Genomic DNA, 14,520 nt, shown 5'->3' with positions numbered 1-14,520 from the left:
AAAGAGAAAAATTAAAGATTCCCGAGTCCATGTGTTTAATCACCATGACAGGTGGCATTATAAAATACTAGTATATAAAGTTTTTCTTACCCAATAAACAACTTGTTCATATGTGTAATAAAAAGAAAAGTGTATGCTATATTTTTGTATTTTTAGAGGTTCTCAAATATCTCGCAAGTGCCAATGAGACTCTATGCTGGTAAATCCTTTGTTTGGTTGCTGTAACTGAAACTGGGCCGTGTGTTCTTTTTTTTTTTAATCATTTTATTAGGGACTCATACACCTCCCATCACAATCCATACATACATCAGTTGTGTAAAGCACATTTGCACATTCTCAAAACATTTGCTCTCCACTCAAGCCCCTAGCATCAGGTCCTCATTTTTTCCCCTCCCTCTCCACTCCCCTCTCCTTCATGAAACCCTGATAATTTATAAATTATTATTTTGTCATATCTTACTCTGTCCCACGTCTCCATTCCCCCATTTTTCTGTTGTCTGCCCCCCGGGAGGAGGTCACATGCAGATCCTTGAAATAGGTTCCCCTTTCCAGCCCACCCTCCCTATGCCCTCCCAGTATCGCCACTCACACCACTGGTCCTGAGGGAATCATCCGCCCTGGCTTCCCTGTGTTTCCAGTTCCCATCTGTACCAGTGTGCCTCCTCTGGTCTAGTCAGGCTTGCAAGGTAGAATTCGGAACATGACAGTGGAGGTGGAGGGTGGGGGAGAAAGCATTTAGGAACAAGAGGAAAGTTGTATTTTTCGTGATTGCTACGTCGCACCCTGACTGTCTCATCACCTCCCCAAGACCCTTCTGTAAGGGGATGTCCAGTGGCCTACAAATGGGCTTTGGGTCTCCATTCTGTACTCCCTGCCTCATTCACTATGGTAAGATTTTTGTTCTGATGATGTCTGATACCTGATCCCTTGACACCTTGTGATCTCACAGGCTGGTGTGCTTCTTCCATGTGGGCTTTGTTGCTTCTGAGTTAGATGGCCGCTTGTTTACCTTCAAGCCTTTAAGACCCCAGATGCTATATCTGGGCACCATCAGCTTTCTTCGTCACATTTGCTTATGCACCCATTTGTCTTCAGCGATAATATCAGGATGGTGAGCACAAAATGATACGATTTTTTTTTCTTTGATGCCTGATAACTGATCCCTTCAGCACCACGTGGTCACACAGGCTGGTGTGCTTCTTCCATGTGGACTTTATTACTTCTGAGCCAGATGGCTGCTTGTTTAGCTCCAAGCCTTTAAGACCCCAGACGCTATCTCTTTTGATACCCGGGCACCATCAGCTTTTGTCACCACATTTAGTTGTTCACCTACTTTGTCTTCAGCGGTTGTGTCGGAAAGGTGAGCATCATAGAATGCCAATTTAATAGAAGAAAGTATTCTTGCACTGAGGGAGTACTTGAGTGGAGGTCCAATGTCCCTCTGCTACCTTAATACTAACCTTATAAATATATGCACATAGATCTATTTCCCCATCCTTACGTTTAAATATATTTGCATATGTACATGTCTTTATCTAGACCTTTATAAATGCCCTCTGCCTCTCAGCTCTTTCCTCTATTTCCTTTGACTTCCCTCCTGTCCCACTATACTGCTCAGTCCTCACCAGGGTTTCAGCAATTCCTCTTAGTTACATTACCCTTGATCATGCCCAGCCAGGCCTCCCACACCCTTCTCACCACCGATTTGGATCTCTTGTTGTTCCCTTGTCCCTGGGTTTATTAATACCACTACCTTTCCCCCCACCTCCCTGTCTCCCATGTCCTCACGGAACTATCGGTCCATTGTTTTCTCCTACAATTGTTCATCCAGCCTATCTTATTTAGACAGACCTGCGAAAATAGTAACATGCACAAAAACAAGACAGAGCACAGCCAAGCAACAGTATACAACAAAACAACAAACCAATGACAAAACACAAGAAACGCTTGTAGTTCAAGGATTGTTTGTTGGCCTTTAGGCGTGTTTTCCAGCCCAATCTGTTGGGCACCATGCCCTGGCCCCAACATCCAGCTTCAGCTTTCCCTGGGGCCTCGTCGCTCTATTTCCTTGCTGTTCTGTTGCACCCCCTTAATGTTTTGTCTCGGTGTGGCGGATCGGGTGCAATTCCCTCACTTTGTCTCCGGTGTTGTCGCCTGTAGGGCTATGGGTCAGTGAGGGACATCATGTCTCATACGTGTCTCCTAGTGGGGCTGGCCATGTGGTCCTCTCTTGTCGACTGGCTGTTCTAATTGGGAACATCGACCTCCTGGCTTGGTGGCCCATGATGTGCTCCACTCTCTACTCTTCCCCATTCATCTGCTCCCATGTGTTCCAATCAGATATGTCCCTCTTCCAGAGCTGTAGATTCAGTGCCGTCCTTTGACATAAATTCTTCTGAGGGGAGGGGCAGATGTCTCCTTAGTTGTTGGGGTTGGGGCCGGCCCCCCAGACCTCTCCACTGGTTCCCTACTCCACGTCTGCATGTTTCATTCACATGTTGGAGCATCGGGTTGAAGTCTGGTCCTTCGTTCCCTGTGGAGACACAAACAATACCCTCCCCTTGGGTGGGTTAGTGCCCTGTGCCCCCTCTACCCTTTTCTTTTTTATTATTATTATTTTCCTTTCCCCACCTGCTTTTTTGGTTGTCTACCATGTGTATCCCTGTATTGGATCTGGTCCCTGCCATATTACCTGGTCCTCACCCCAGGAATATTTGTATACCATAGCTTTTTCGCTATGCCCCATTTGCCTTTTTTTTTTTTAAAGCTTACCTCCGTAGCCTTTCAAGTCTTTCTATGTTTAAGTCAATGCTATCTTGAAGTTTGTTTTCTCTTTTTTGCCCTCTGGGTGAGGTTGTTCTAAGTGGTGGTCTCTTATTTATGCTTGGTGAGTGTTGTTCTGCCCATACTGGGTCGGGAAGGATCTTTTGTAGGGCTGGGTTTCTTCTAACGTAGTCTTAGAGTTTTTCCTTGTGTGGCAAGACTCTGATTTCTCCATCTATCTTGATTGATAATTTGGCTGGGTAGCGTATTCTTGGGTATGCATTGTTTTCCTTCAATTTTTGGAATATGTTACTCCACTTTCTCCTCTTCTTCATAGTTTCTGCTGATAGATGTGAGCGTATTCTTATTTGGGAACCTTTATATGTGATTGCTTGTTTTCCCCTAGCTGCTCTCATGATTTTTTCCTTTTCCTCAAAGTTGGATAATTTAACTGTTATGTACCTTGGTGACTTCCAGTCTTGCTGAGGTTCTTTCAGCCTCCTGAATTGTTGCCTGGTTTTTATTCATTAAGCTGGGGAAGCTTTCCTCCAAGAATTCTCTCACTGTTGTTGCAGATGACTTCTTTGTTGTGTCTTCCTCCAGTTAACCAATAATTCTAATGTTGTTCCGCTTCATAGCATCAGACATAGCTCTTTAGTTTTCTTCAGCTTCTCTGATGATCTTATTAGATTTTTGTTGTTAAAGTCTGCTTGGCTGTCCTTCAAGTCACTGATGCGGTTCTCTGATTCCTCCAGTCGCTTCTCGAGGTCCAGGAGTGTGCTAATGGCTTTTGTTATCTCCTCCCTAAGCTCCTGTATTTCTCTTTGATTTATTGCTTTTACCTCTTCTATCATTTCATCCTTTTTCTATATTGTTTCCTTCATATCCTCTATGACTCCAAGTAGCATTCTGAAAATTTCTATCTGTGGCAGCTCAATGTCTGCTTCCTCTATGCATGTCATTATGTTCAGGACATCTTCTGTCATTGCCTTTTATTTCTCCCATTTTTTCATTGATGTCATTGGGGCTGATGGCTGTTTGCGTTGCATTGTTTTAGATGAGCCAGGTGCCAATTTCCTGGGAGTTGAAGAGCACTGGCTCTCTCTGGGAGACTTGTAGGAGTACTCCTTCAAACTGCCTACAGCTTATTCCACTATGGGATTAACCTACCACTTTGTCCTCCTGTGGCTTCCCTCTCAGGGGAGTGACCCAGAAGTGTTGCCTGCTTTGGTGTTGCGGAGGTTGGGCAGAGGTTCCTGCAGCAGCTTGGAGCGTTGAGGAGTATTGGTCGAGCTGCCTTATGCCCCCAGGCACACAGGCAGGAATTGCCCAGTGAGAAGTTGAGCAGAATATCCCCTGGTGGTAGTCAGCAGGGCTTTTCCCAGCCTCGCTAGTACACAGGTGGAGCTCACCTAGCTGGGTGTGGCACAGGTGTAAATGCCTTAGGCTAAGGGGAGTGGTCTGGAGGTTAGCAGTAGAATATGAGAGACCAAGAAAGAGGCAAAGAGGAGACTAAAAAGCAAGCCCGATGAGCCTGAGGATTTTATTTTTTTATCTCCCTAGCCAGCTAAAGCTGCCAGGCCCTGTAGCTGAGTTCTGGCATCCTTAGCTAGGTTGCTTCTTAGGCTGATTTATGTTAAGGTCCTCTGCCTATGTGCCCCTTGGAGCTCAGCAACCAGACTTGGGTTTGAGTTTTAAACCAATAATATATATTTCACCCCTTTTTTTTTGCTTGTGATGTGCTCTGATTTGGGGCTGTCAGGCTGGCCCCCAGAGGGGGAGGTCCAGCTTATTATGGGGGTTATTTCCTTCTCGGCCAATTGGAACTAGATTTGCTCCCTGGACTCCCGACTTTCCGCCTATTTCTCCCACACCGCGATCTTCCTAAGGTAATACTCTATTTTTTTCTTTTACTCTAAATTATGGCTACCCGCCACCAGTCCCCTGGCCATAGGCTCAAGGCAGCCAACCACACGGAGAGCTCTGGAGTGAGGTTCCCCTCGTGGCTGGGATTCTGTCCCCTCTCCGGTGTCCGCCCGCAGGAATCACTGCTCCTGGCAAGGGCACAGCCAGTGCCTGTGGGCTTGCCAAAGCTAGAGCGCTTTAAAGCATTCTTGGTTTGCTTTGTGAGTGGAAATCCCACACAAAAAGGTTTAGGAGAAATCCTGGTACCCTAGTTCTAATTTCAGGACACCCCTTCCCGTTTTCCTTGGCCTTACCTCCCAATGTTCTGGTCTGGCAGCAGGAGCTCTGGAGGGATGAGTCCTGTCTGGTTCCCCCCCCCCCCCGTGTTCTTTGTGTGTCACATCTGTGCTACTATGATTATATAACTACCGTGCTGTGTTATGGACTCTAAACTAAAGCAACCACAACAGAACTTACTGCCATCCACTCGATTCCCATTGAGCAAAACATACAGGAGGAAGTATTTCTGACTTCTGGTTATGTAAGGGAGAGGAAACCCCAACTCCACCCAGTTGCCATAATGCAAACAGAGGTGAGACATGCCTTCATCCTCCATCCTTCTTTATTCTGACACCAACATTTCTTCCCATGATACTTTACCTCTCTGTTGGATTCACTAATCCGTTGCAAGGGCCACACAAAACTCACAGACAATACTCATGATTAAGGGGCTTATTAGGGACGTTCACAGGTCACCGCAGTCAGTATTAGTAGACAATAAGAATAGCAGTCATCAGTCCACAGCAGCATCTCTCCTCAGCAGCCAAGTCTCACTCTAGTCCTCAGCCTCTGCGCCATGTGGTTCCTTAGCCTCTGCCCTCATGAGCCAAGAAGCCAGCCTGCTGCCTCACAGTCTCAGTCTTGACACCACTCCTCCATTCTGCCATATGGTTTCCATGCTGTAATCTCGAATGCTTTGGGGCATGGCCTCTGCCACTTCAGACAGAGATCTCAAATGTGCTCCACTGGTAGCTCTTATTCATTTATGGTTTGGGGGTTTCTCTCTGCTACCATGATGGCTCTTATATTTCAGAAGAATGGCTTTGATGGAAGTGTGGTTTTTGTCTTCCAACAGACAAGATCCCCAAGTAAACACCTACATCTCTACTTCTGCTAAGGTGGTGGCTCAGGATATGTTCTCCTTTATCTCATCCATTAGTATAGCAACACCGTATCACGACCCTAGGCATAGAGGCTCGAATTTATAACACATCACATAAGGGAGTATGGCTAGAAGGTCCATATTAATTGACTACATTACCCAAAATGACCCTGTAGACAGGGTAGAACTTCCCATGTGGATTTCCAAGACTAACTCTTCATGAAAGTAGAAAGCAATGCGGCTTGTGGTTTCAAACAGCTGACCTTCAGATTGCATATCCCTTGTGCCACAAGGGGTTACTGAATACCTACTGAAACCTGTTGAGTTAATTCTGACCCGTAGCAGCTGTGTAGACAGAGTTGGAACTGTTCCATAGGGTTTCTGATGCTGTAAATCTTCCTGGGAGCAGATAGCCTCATCTTTCTCCCAGGGAGCAGTTAGTGGGAATGAACTGCTAACCAATGGTTAGTTAGCAACCCAACATTTAACCTGCTGCACCTTGCTCCGCAGTAAGTCCGTATTTATTTTATGTAAAATGTAGAAGGCGATTACTGACCGTGTCTGACTTCACAGGGAATAAAGAGAATCAAACTCATCAGCACAAGGCTGATTCCTGTGAAGCTGAGGTTACCCTCTTTCCTCCTTACTAATTCTGACACCAACTATCCCTCCCGCAGGTGCACTAATTCATTGCATGGGCCTCGCTGAAGTCACAGGCCTTACTCGTGATTAGGGATTTTATTAGGGAAGCTAACAAATTAGAAAGTTTCAAGATCAGAAAATTTCAGGACATTGTCCTTCCAGTCAGGAAGTCTCTTCTGGTTGTCCCCACAGGCATGTCCCCCTCTAGTCCTTGACCTCTGCGACTTAGTTCCTTGGCCTTTGCCCTGCTCAGGCAATGTTTACAGAGGTGTTTCTTTTTATAATGTTGCTAATAAGTGACTAAAGGGCATGTCACTAACCTTAAGCCTCAGCCCCAAGACACTCATCTCTGACTCTGTGGGTCAGCAAACTTAGTTTCCCGATTAAGTGCTTTATAGGTCCCTCACTCCACAAGTGAGCCATCGTCTTATTTCCCAGTGGACCTCAAAGTCGGCTGTTGGTCAGCATGTTTGTAGGCTGCACCTAGGTCGGAGTTGCGTCTACCATGACTGGCTCACGTGGTTAACAGATAAATATGTTTAGTACAGACAGACTCTTTTGAATGAGGAGAACAACTGTAGCCATACAGTAGCATTTCCAGTATAATTTAAAAATATATATTCCTGGTAAGCTTATCTTTTTCACTCATAGACCCACCTGACACTTGGTAACTTCATGTAGTTAAAATTAGCTATTCCTCAGTTACAGTTCTTTGCTTTTCAATTTACTTTATTTATCAGGGACTGGAAATGTTGCTTGTATGTTGACTAAATGCCAATGGATTATACAAGGGGTCTTCAAAATTTTCTGGAAAATGGAATTAAAAGATAATGAATTTTTACCATCAGCATATTTAAGTTCTTTGTACTCGTAATGTTGTCTGTTATATGTTGTTGTTTAGTATAAAGTGATTCAGAAAAGTTTTACTAGATTAAGCAACTTTCTTATAATTATGTACCTTCCACTTAAGGGATACCTAAAACTATATTTTGAAAGTTAATTTGTAGTCATAAGGACCATTTGAACATAAAACTCCCAAGTTCACTGCCATCAAGTCAATTCCAACTCTCAATGACCCTATCAAGCATAAGGACAAAGGGGAAAAAATAACTCGATATTACCACAGCCTGAAAAGTAGCATCAACAAAACAAAGCAATAAGATACACCAGTATTAATCATTGAAATGAATATATTGTTGGGAAATAGGTGAGAAGGAAAATAAAAATGCGAAAAATATGGCAGTTGGTTTCTGTAGAGATTGCCACCTTTGAAACCCTGTAGATCAGAGTTAGCGCTGACTTGATGGCTGAGGGTGTGGGGTAGCAAGTAAGTTAACAAACCAGTTAAACTATAAATGCATATAAAACTATAAAAGTAAGGACTTTCAGCTGGGGATATTAAATTAGAGCTTTCAGTAAGATAACGATATGAGATGTGATAAAAATGAAATCCTCTAGGTATTGAGGAACATGTTTTGTGACTTATGATTATTTTAGATAAGATTATAAAGTCGATTAAAGATATAGGCGTAAACTTGATTCAGGACTAACAGCTCACTTAACACCTCTGTGTGGTGTGCTTTGGGATTTGGAAGTGAAAGGAAAGCAGGGAGGATTGCTTATGAAGGTGCCTATAGAAAAACTTAGGGCGTGTGGCCCGCATGAAAAGAGTGTTTTGTTTTGTTTTTACATTGGTTATGGGTCAAGTAATTAGCTCTTTTTTTGACCAACTTTGTTGACTGAAATATTCTTTGGTAAGTCATGATGTCCCAGGGGACAATTTAAGGGTTTATCAATTAGACACTCATTATTTACAGATTTTGTAGTGATAGCCCATCATAAAACACTTAAAAAGTTTGTTTCCAATCTTGACTCTACTGGTATCATTAACTCATTACCATTGAATCGATGCTGACTCCTATTGACCCTCTGGGACCATGTAAAGCCGCCCCACAGGATTTCCCAGGATGCATTCCTTAGAGAATCAGGCTGCTTCACTGTTAGCCATTGTTTCTCAACACGGAGCCACTGGCACCAATAAGTAGACAATATTTTACAATGAAGCTAAGGAAAAAACTGGATTTGAAATATAAGAAAGCTTAACATTTGGTACTTTTTTTACCTTTTTTGGTGAATTATGGGTGCGATAGCAGATATGAGTGAGCTGTCATAAAATGGATTTTAATAAAGGATGGGAATGATGGTAAAAGAATAGAAGGTTCTACTACATCTTACCAGGGAAAAGGTCTGTTACTTTTAATGATTCACTAGAACCTTTTAAAGGCATTTCCATTTTGTTTTTTTCAGAACATACAGTGAAAGAAATTAGGCAAGTTGATGACTTAGTTGAATTGTTCTTTAATTAATCCAGCTCATGGAAAAAGCAACATCCTCATGTTGCTTTTAAAGCACATTCAGTTATTATTAATAATGATAATAGAGGTATAATGAAAGTTCATTAAAAATCTTTGGGGCAGAGAAAACTCAGCAAAGAAAATTATGACTCTTTTCTGTATACTTTTTCCTTTTCAGTAGGATATTAATAGGACCTTAAACATGTTAACAGACATGTTAAACATTTTATTAGTAGATTATTAAGGACATTTATGTAAACTGGAAAATCCTCAGATTCTTAAGTCAATGTATCTTGTTTTCAGAGTTTATGCGAATTCCATGTGTGGATGCTGGATTGATTTCACCGCTGGTGCAGCTGTTAAACAGCAAAGACCAGGAAGTGCTGCTTCAAACAGGCAGGGCGCTTGGAAACATATGTTACGACAGTCGTAAGTATTGCCTGCGTTGGTGATCTATGAAGGTGTTTTCTGTAAGAGTTCCGATTTTCAGATTCATTTCACTTTTGGTGTTAGCACTGACTTTTCCAGGCTGAATAGGACACTAACTTGGGCCAGTATGACTTAGCTTTGCATATTTAGAAGAATTGTTGGACATTTAGACCTCATTATTCTTAACTTAGAAGTTATCAGAAATGAATTTTTCCCTCTGTTATCCCAATAGGCATATACTCTTTCAGGGGAAACTAAAGTTAATTTTTAAGAAATTTAGGCTTTCACATTTAGACAAAATATGTGTATGTATCTTTTATTAAAGTACTACTGAATGAGAATGACGAACACAACTTTTTTAATGACTTGCAATTTAGTGAAACCATTCATAAAGTCCTTTGTATTCTCGCACGCTAGATTGGCCCACCGCATTTGCATCGACACCCTTCTAGTTTGTTCTTATGTCATTGCCATCCTCACCACCTTCTATGACACTCTGTTGTGCTCACACAGGGAGGCATGGTCTAGGGTATCAGCTTAGTGCAAGTATATGACATTTTGTATTTCTCTTTCCTGCCTGTGTCTACATATGACAAAACACAGAAAAATCTTGAGTATATTCAATTTAATTAGATGTATCCTGATTTTAATTAGATTTTCACTTTCTGAAATAAAACCATTTATCATTCACTAACTTTTAATGTTGAATTTGTTGTAGACATAAAGACAAGGTCTTTTAATGATAAATATGATAACTCAAAATATGATTTACGGGCATAAGCCTGAGATCCTAGATATATTCATTTATAATATAAGAAGGAAGGAGGGAAAAGGATGAAGGCTACCGTGGTCTTGTCTTTAGCAGCAGTGGTATGGCTGACATCACTGTTTCTCCTGTGTTTGCTTTTTCTGAGTCACATGGGTAATCTTAATATAAATTTTAAACTACAGTTTCCTAATACTACTTGAAAATGTACCTATCTGCTTCTTCATGCCATTTCTGTTATCTAGAATATTAGCTTTATTTAGAAAACTTTAGTGGTTACTGTTTACAGTTTTGTCTTATTTAAGATTTTCCATTAAGCCTCATAGCTTTATAATGTCAGCTTTCATTTGAGCCATTTAATGTACGTTTCATATGATTAACATTACGTTTTAAAGAGTTCTCTGCAAGATAATGGTCATAGATTTATGGCATATACATGAAGAATATTGATCATTTCTATTTTCCTTCCTAGAAGTTTTATTACTAGAATTTAAGACTAACAAAAATAGTCTATAAATCCTGTTCACTTTCGTTATTCTTTAATTCTACATGTTTGAACATAGGAAATATTACCTTTTAAGTACTTTTGCCCTGAAGTTTTATTTAATGTTGGCAAAGAAGAACTGCCCACAGTGATGTGCTGCCTCGTATTGCTGTGCTTTATGGACGCAGTAATTTTATTTCCTGTGAACTCTAAGTAGGCCTTGAAGTCAGGGTAATAAATGTCTGGTTAATAAGATTACCATTCTTGATGAAACTGAAGCTCATTATTATAGTGTTCATCCTACCCACTTACTCGATCTTTACAAGATATATCATACAAAGTTATGTGGGTATGCATAAGGCTATGAAGGTAAAATTATCTGGGTTTCATTCATTTATAAATATTTATAAGTACTTCATCATAATGTAATTCAATGGAAATTGTGGTTAAACGGAAAATTAAACATGTAGGCCATCTTTCATACATTTAGCTTTATTTAAGGAAAATGAAGTTAGTAATCTTAAAGCTGCATAAATATGACAAGTAGTTTATTACTGAAAACCACATTGTGAAAATATATTTACTGAGCCATGCTGTGTTATGCACATCATTTTCATAAGATTGCTTGCTCTCTTAGAGTGTCTATTTGAATTATACGGGTCATATCAAGTCTGTAAATCTGCTGCATAGTTGATTTTTGTAATTCATATGAAATTCACTTATTAGATATTGTGCAATTGAGTCTTTTTAAAAACAAGAAATTAAATTTCTCTTTTTAAACAAGTAATAAATGGTTTCCATTCAATTAATACGTCAACTCTTTTCTCCTAAAAAAGGTTATATTTATTCATAAAAGTAAAAACTATTAATAGAATCATTTTCTTCTAGGTAAAGTGTTTTTTTCAAAATCATATATTAATTTTTCATCAATCTTACCTATCAGGCTAATAAATTAACTTACTTTCATAAATGTACTCCAAATTAATACTTTCATAAGGATGGGTTTTTTCAGGATCATATACAGCTTGCCATAAACAGTAAAGAAGAGGTATATAGCAAGAACTATAAGGAATTCATTGTTAGAAATAGAAATTTATGTATATTGTATAGACGTTTTACTTCTGCACTTAACAAATAAGACATTTGCTAGCTTATTTCAGTTGATGTAGTATATTTGATAGGAGGAAAACTTTAGCTTAGAAAGAATTACGCTCACCATAAAAATCATAGAATTCTTTTGAAACAAAAAAATAGGTCAGGTCTCAGTTTTTCCAGCCTTGACAGTCCCCATTTTAGGAACTCTAATGAAAGGAAGATGCCTTATCTACTCCTAACATCATGCAGCAGACTGATATAACTGCTAAATGGGATAGTGTGTGGCTTTGTTTCTGATGAACTTTTTGGATCCCAGGCTCTCTCTCACATTCAGAGATGAAAGAATTCTGGTGGGGAACATTGTTTCATTTAAAATACCTCTTTCTTTTTCTCCCAGAGCCTCCAAGGCACTTCAGATAAAGATTTCTCTTTCCAAGTATCCAAACAGACTTCTGATATAAGCCATATTTTAAAACTCTTCTGTTCTTTTAGTTTGCTAAAATAGCTTTTCATGAGAAGATTGACATTTTTCATATCAAAGAAGAGAAAAAAATGTTTAGGTTAGCAAAATTGTATTTGTGTTAGCATTTTCTTCTTTCGGTGATTGATTTTGTTTATACATTTATCCAGAGTTGCTGATATATTTCAATGGCCTTATTTTTTTAATTGTTTATGTTAAATCTCCACCCATATTTTAATAAGGTTATGTTAGGAGACTATATTCTCTGCTAATGGATATTACTCTTTGAGGTCAGGAAATAATTGTTATTCAATAGACTGCTTAAAAGATATTTTATAGAGGACAGAAAGAAATCAGTAGGTGAAATTGATTTTTTGTGCCTTTTTCTACTCCAGAAGATGAGTGGTATGTAAATCAAATTAGTGTATGTTAAAGTGAAACAAATGTTTTCAGAAATAATATTAAGGCTTGTTATGTAATTATTCCTATTAAAAAGAAAAATGCACACTTAAGAAACATAGTATGCTACACATGATTATATAAAAGAAAATTCTTGCTCACAGATGAATAAGTAAATATTCAAAATGAGGCAACTAGACTTGCCAAAGCCAGTGTGAATAAAGTGAAATGGATTTTGCATAACTTACTGACGCAAGTAGAAATATTGCTCTAAAATATATGCATTAACCTGCTTATGTATAGTGATTCTACCTACTTTTTTATTGAAAGGTGAAAGAAAAACTTCTTAATTCCCACTTCAAAGTGTTGAAAAATAATTAGCAATCATTATACAATGTTTTATAATGTACATTGGTCCTAGATAAATATGTCAATATACTGCAAGAATGCTTCAAAATTGCATAAGTAATCAATGTATTTGCAACAATTGTATTCCACAGGGAATAATCATGTTCTATAATTTAAAATAAATTTATTTTCAATGTGATAATTTAAGCCACTTGATTGTTATTAAAAGGTTGTATGGGTCTATAGATTAACCTGGCTTTTTCTCATTATTAAGATTCAGACTAATCTACCAATAGGTGACATAAATATATAAGATTCTTCAATTGTCACCAATTTGTTGTATTTCATAAGTGAATTTATTATAGAAGTACTTCATGTATATTAAAATACCTCCATGCATCCACTATTTTAAGTAGTAATTGCAAATTTGATCATATGAAAATACTTGATTGTAAAGATGTCCTATATAGTTTGAAATAGATGCTGTTTTGTAACATTGTTATTGGCTCTAAAATAAAGGTTTATGCCATTAAAAACTTTTAATGTGGTAGAAAAATAAAATGTATAATATAACTTGATGATAGCTAATGTTATAGTAAATGTTAGATATATAGCTTCTGACCATACTAAAAATACACAAAGGACATAGTATCAATTGAAACCAATTTTAGAAACTAAAGCAATTAGTGCATTGCTTTGAAAGGAAATATACAGTAATACATTTTATGCTTAATTATAAAGAATGGCAATTTTAATATGTCCTTTAGTACCAGATATTAAAAATAGATTTTACTTCCAGTTCCACCATTAGCAATTTTTTTTTCATTTTTGAGTTTCTGTTACTTCATTGGTAAAGTGGGTCTATACATAAATAAGATGTGTATACAAATGTACTTTTTGGTTATAAAATGATAATGCAAAAAAATACTATCGTTTTTTAAAAATGTGCAGTGACATACTCTAATACACATGCATGTGCAAAAGAATCTAAGATATTTAAAATAAACATAGAAACACTAGAAATATACCATAAAGAGAGGCAAAAATGGGTCAAATAAAAATCTTTGAGTTCTTAAAAAATTTTGACAAAATACTAAGAGCAGTTTACCATCGAGAAAACATCAAGTCCCTAAAGGAGTCTTTACACTTCCCCAATTAAAATAATAGCCTTAAATATGAGGTCTTTAATAATGATTCTCAACATAAATGTTTCTTGCCCTAACCTCTAATAAAACCTACAAAATAATGCTGAGGTGTTATTTGGGTACTGTAGCCCAAAAGGTAAGGCACTTTGGTGGTTTAGCTTGCTTCAAACATCTGCCACTCACTGCCATCAAATCAATACTGACTCATAGCAAACCATCCCAGACTTCCCCACCCGTAACTGTTTACTCAAGTGAAAAGCCCAGCCTTTCACCCATGGAGATGCTGGTGGTTTTGAACTGCCGACCATGTGGATTACAGAGCAGTGCATAACCACTCCACCACCAGGGTTCCCTGCTTCAAGCATAGAACTTAAAATTTTCAAGTTTCTGTTTGAATCTATTTCTTAGTTTTAAATCAAAATAAAACTCCACTTGCATTATACCTAGGAATGTTCTGTGTATTCTATAATGTGTTCAAATTCTATTTTTTTATCACACATTGGTGATACAAAGCTAGTCAGAAAAGGAAAACTGAAACATTTTCCACTGAAAGGAGAAAGAGAAAAGA

General features: G+C 38.7%; 1 protein-coding gene across 3 annotated transcripts in view; it reads left to right on the top strand.

Moving 5' to 3' along the window:
• RAP1GDS1 (Rap1 GTPase-GDP dissociation stimulator 1) overlaps positions 1-14,520 on the top strand; it is a 159,470-nt gene that overhangs the window by 65,944 nt on the left and 79,006 nt on the right. For all 3 annotated transcript variants that reach the window (XM_075544003.1, XM_075544002.1, XM_075544004.1), the window contains exon 4: positions 9,130-9,255. In XM_075544003.1, the coding sequence (XP_075400118.1) occupies positions 9,130-9,255 (126 nt within the window). The remainder of the gene's footprint in view (positions 1-9,129; positions 9,256-14,520) is intronic.

Source organism: Tenrec ecaudatus, chromosome 3 (assembly GCF_050624435.1).
Source record: "Tenrec ecaudatus isolate mTenEca1 chromosome 3, mTenEca1.hap1, whole genome shotgun sequence".
In the NCBI taxonomy this organism is placed as follows: Eukaryota; Metazoa; Chordata; class Mammalia; order Afrosoricida; family Tenrecidae; genus Tenrec; species Tenrec ecaudatus.
The sequence above is the reverse complement of the archived record's forward strand: the minus strand, read 5'-3'. Positions and strand labels throughout refer to the sequence as shown.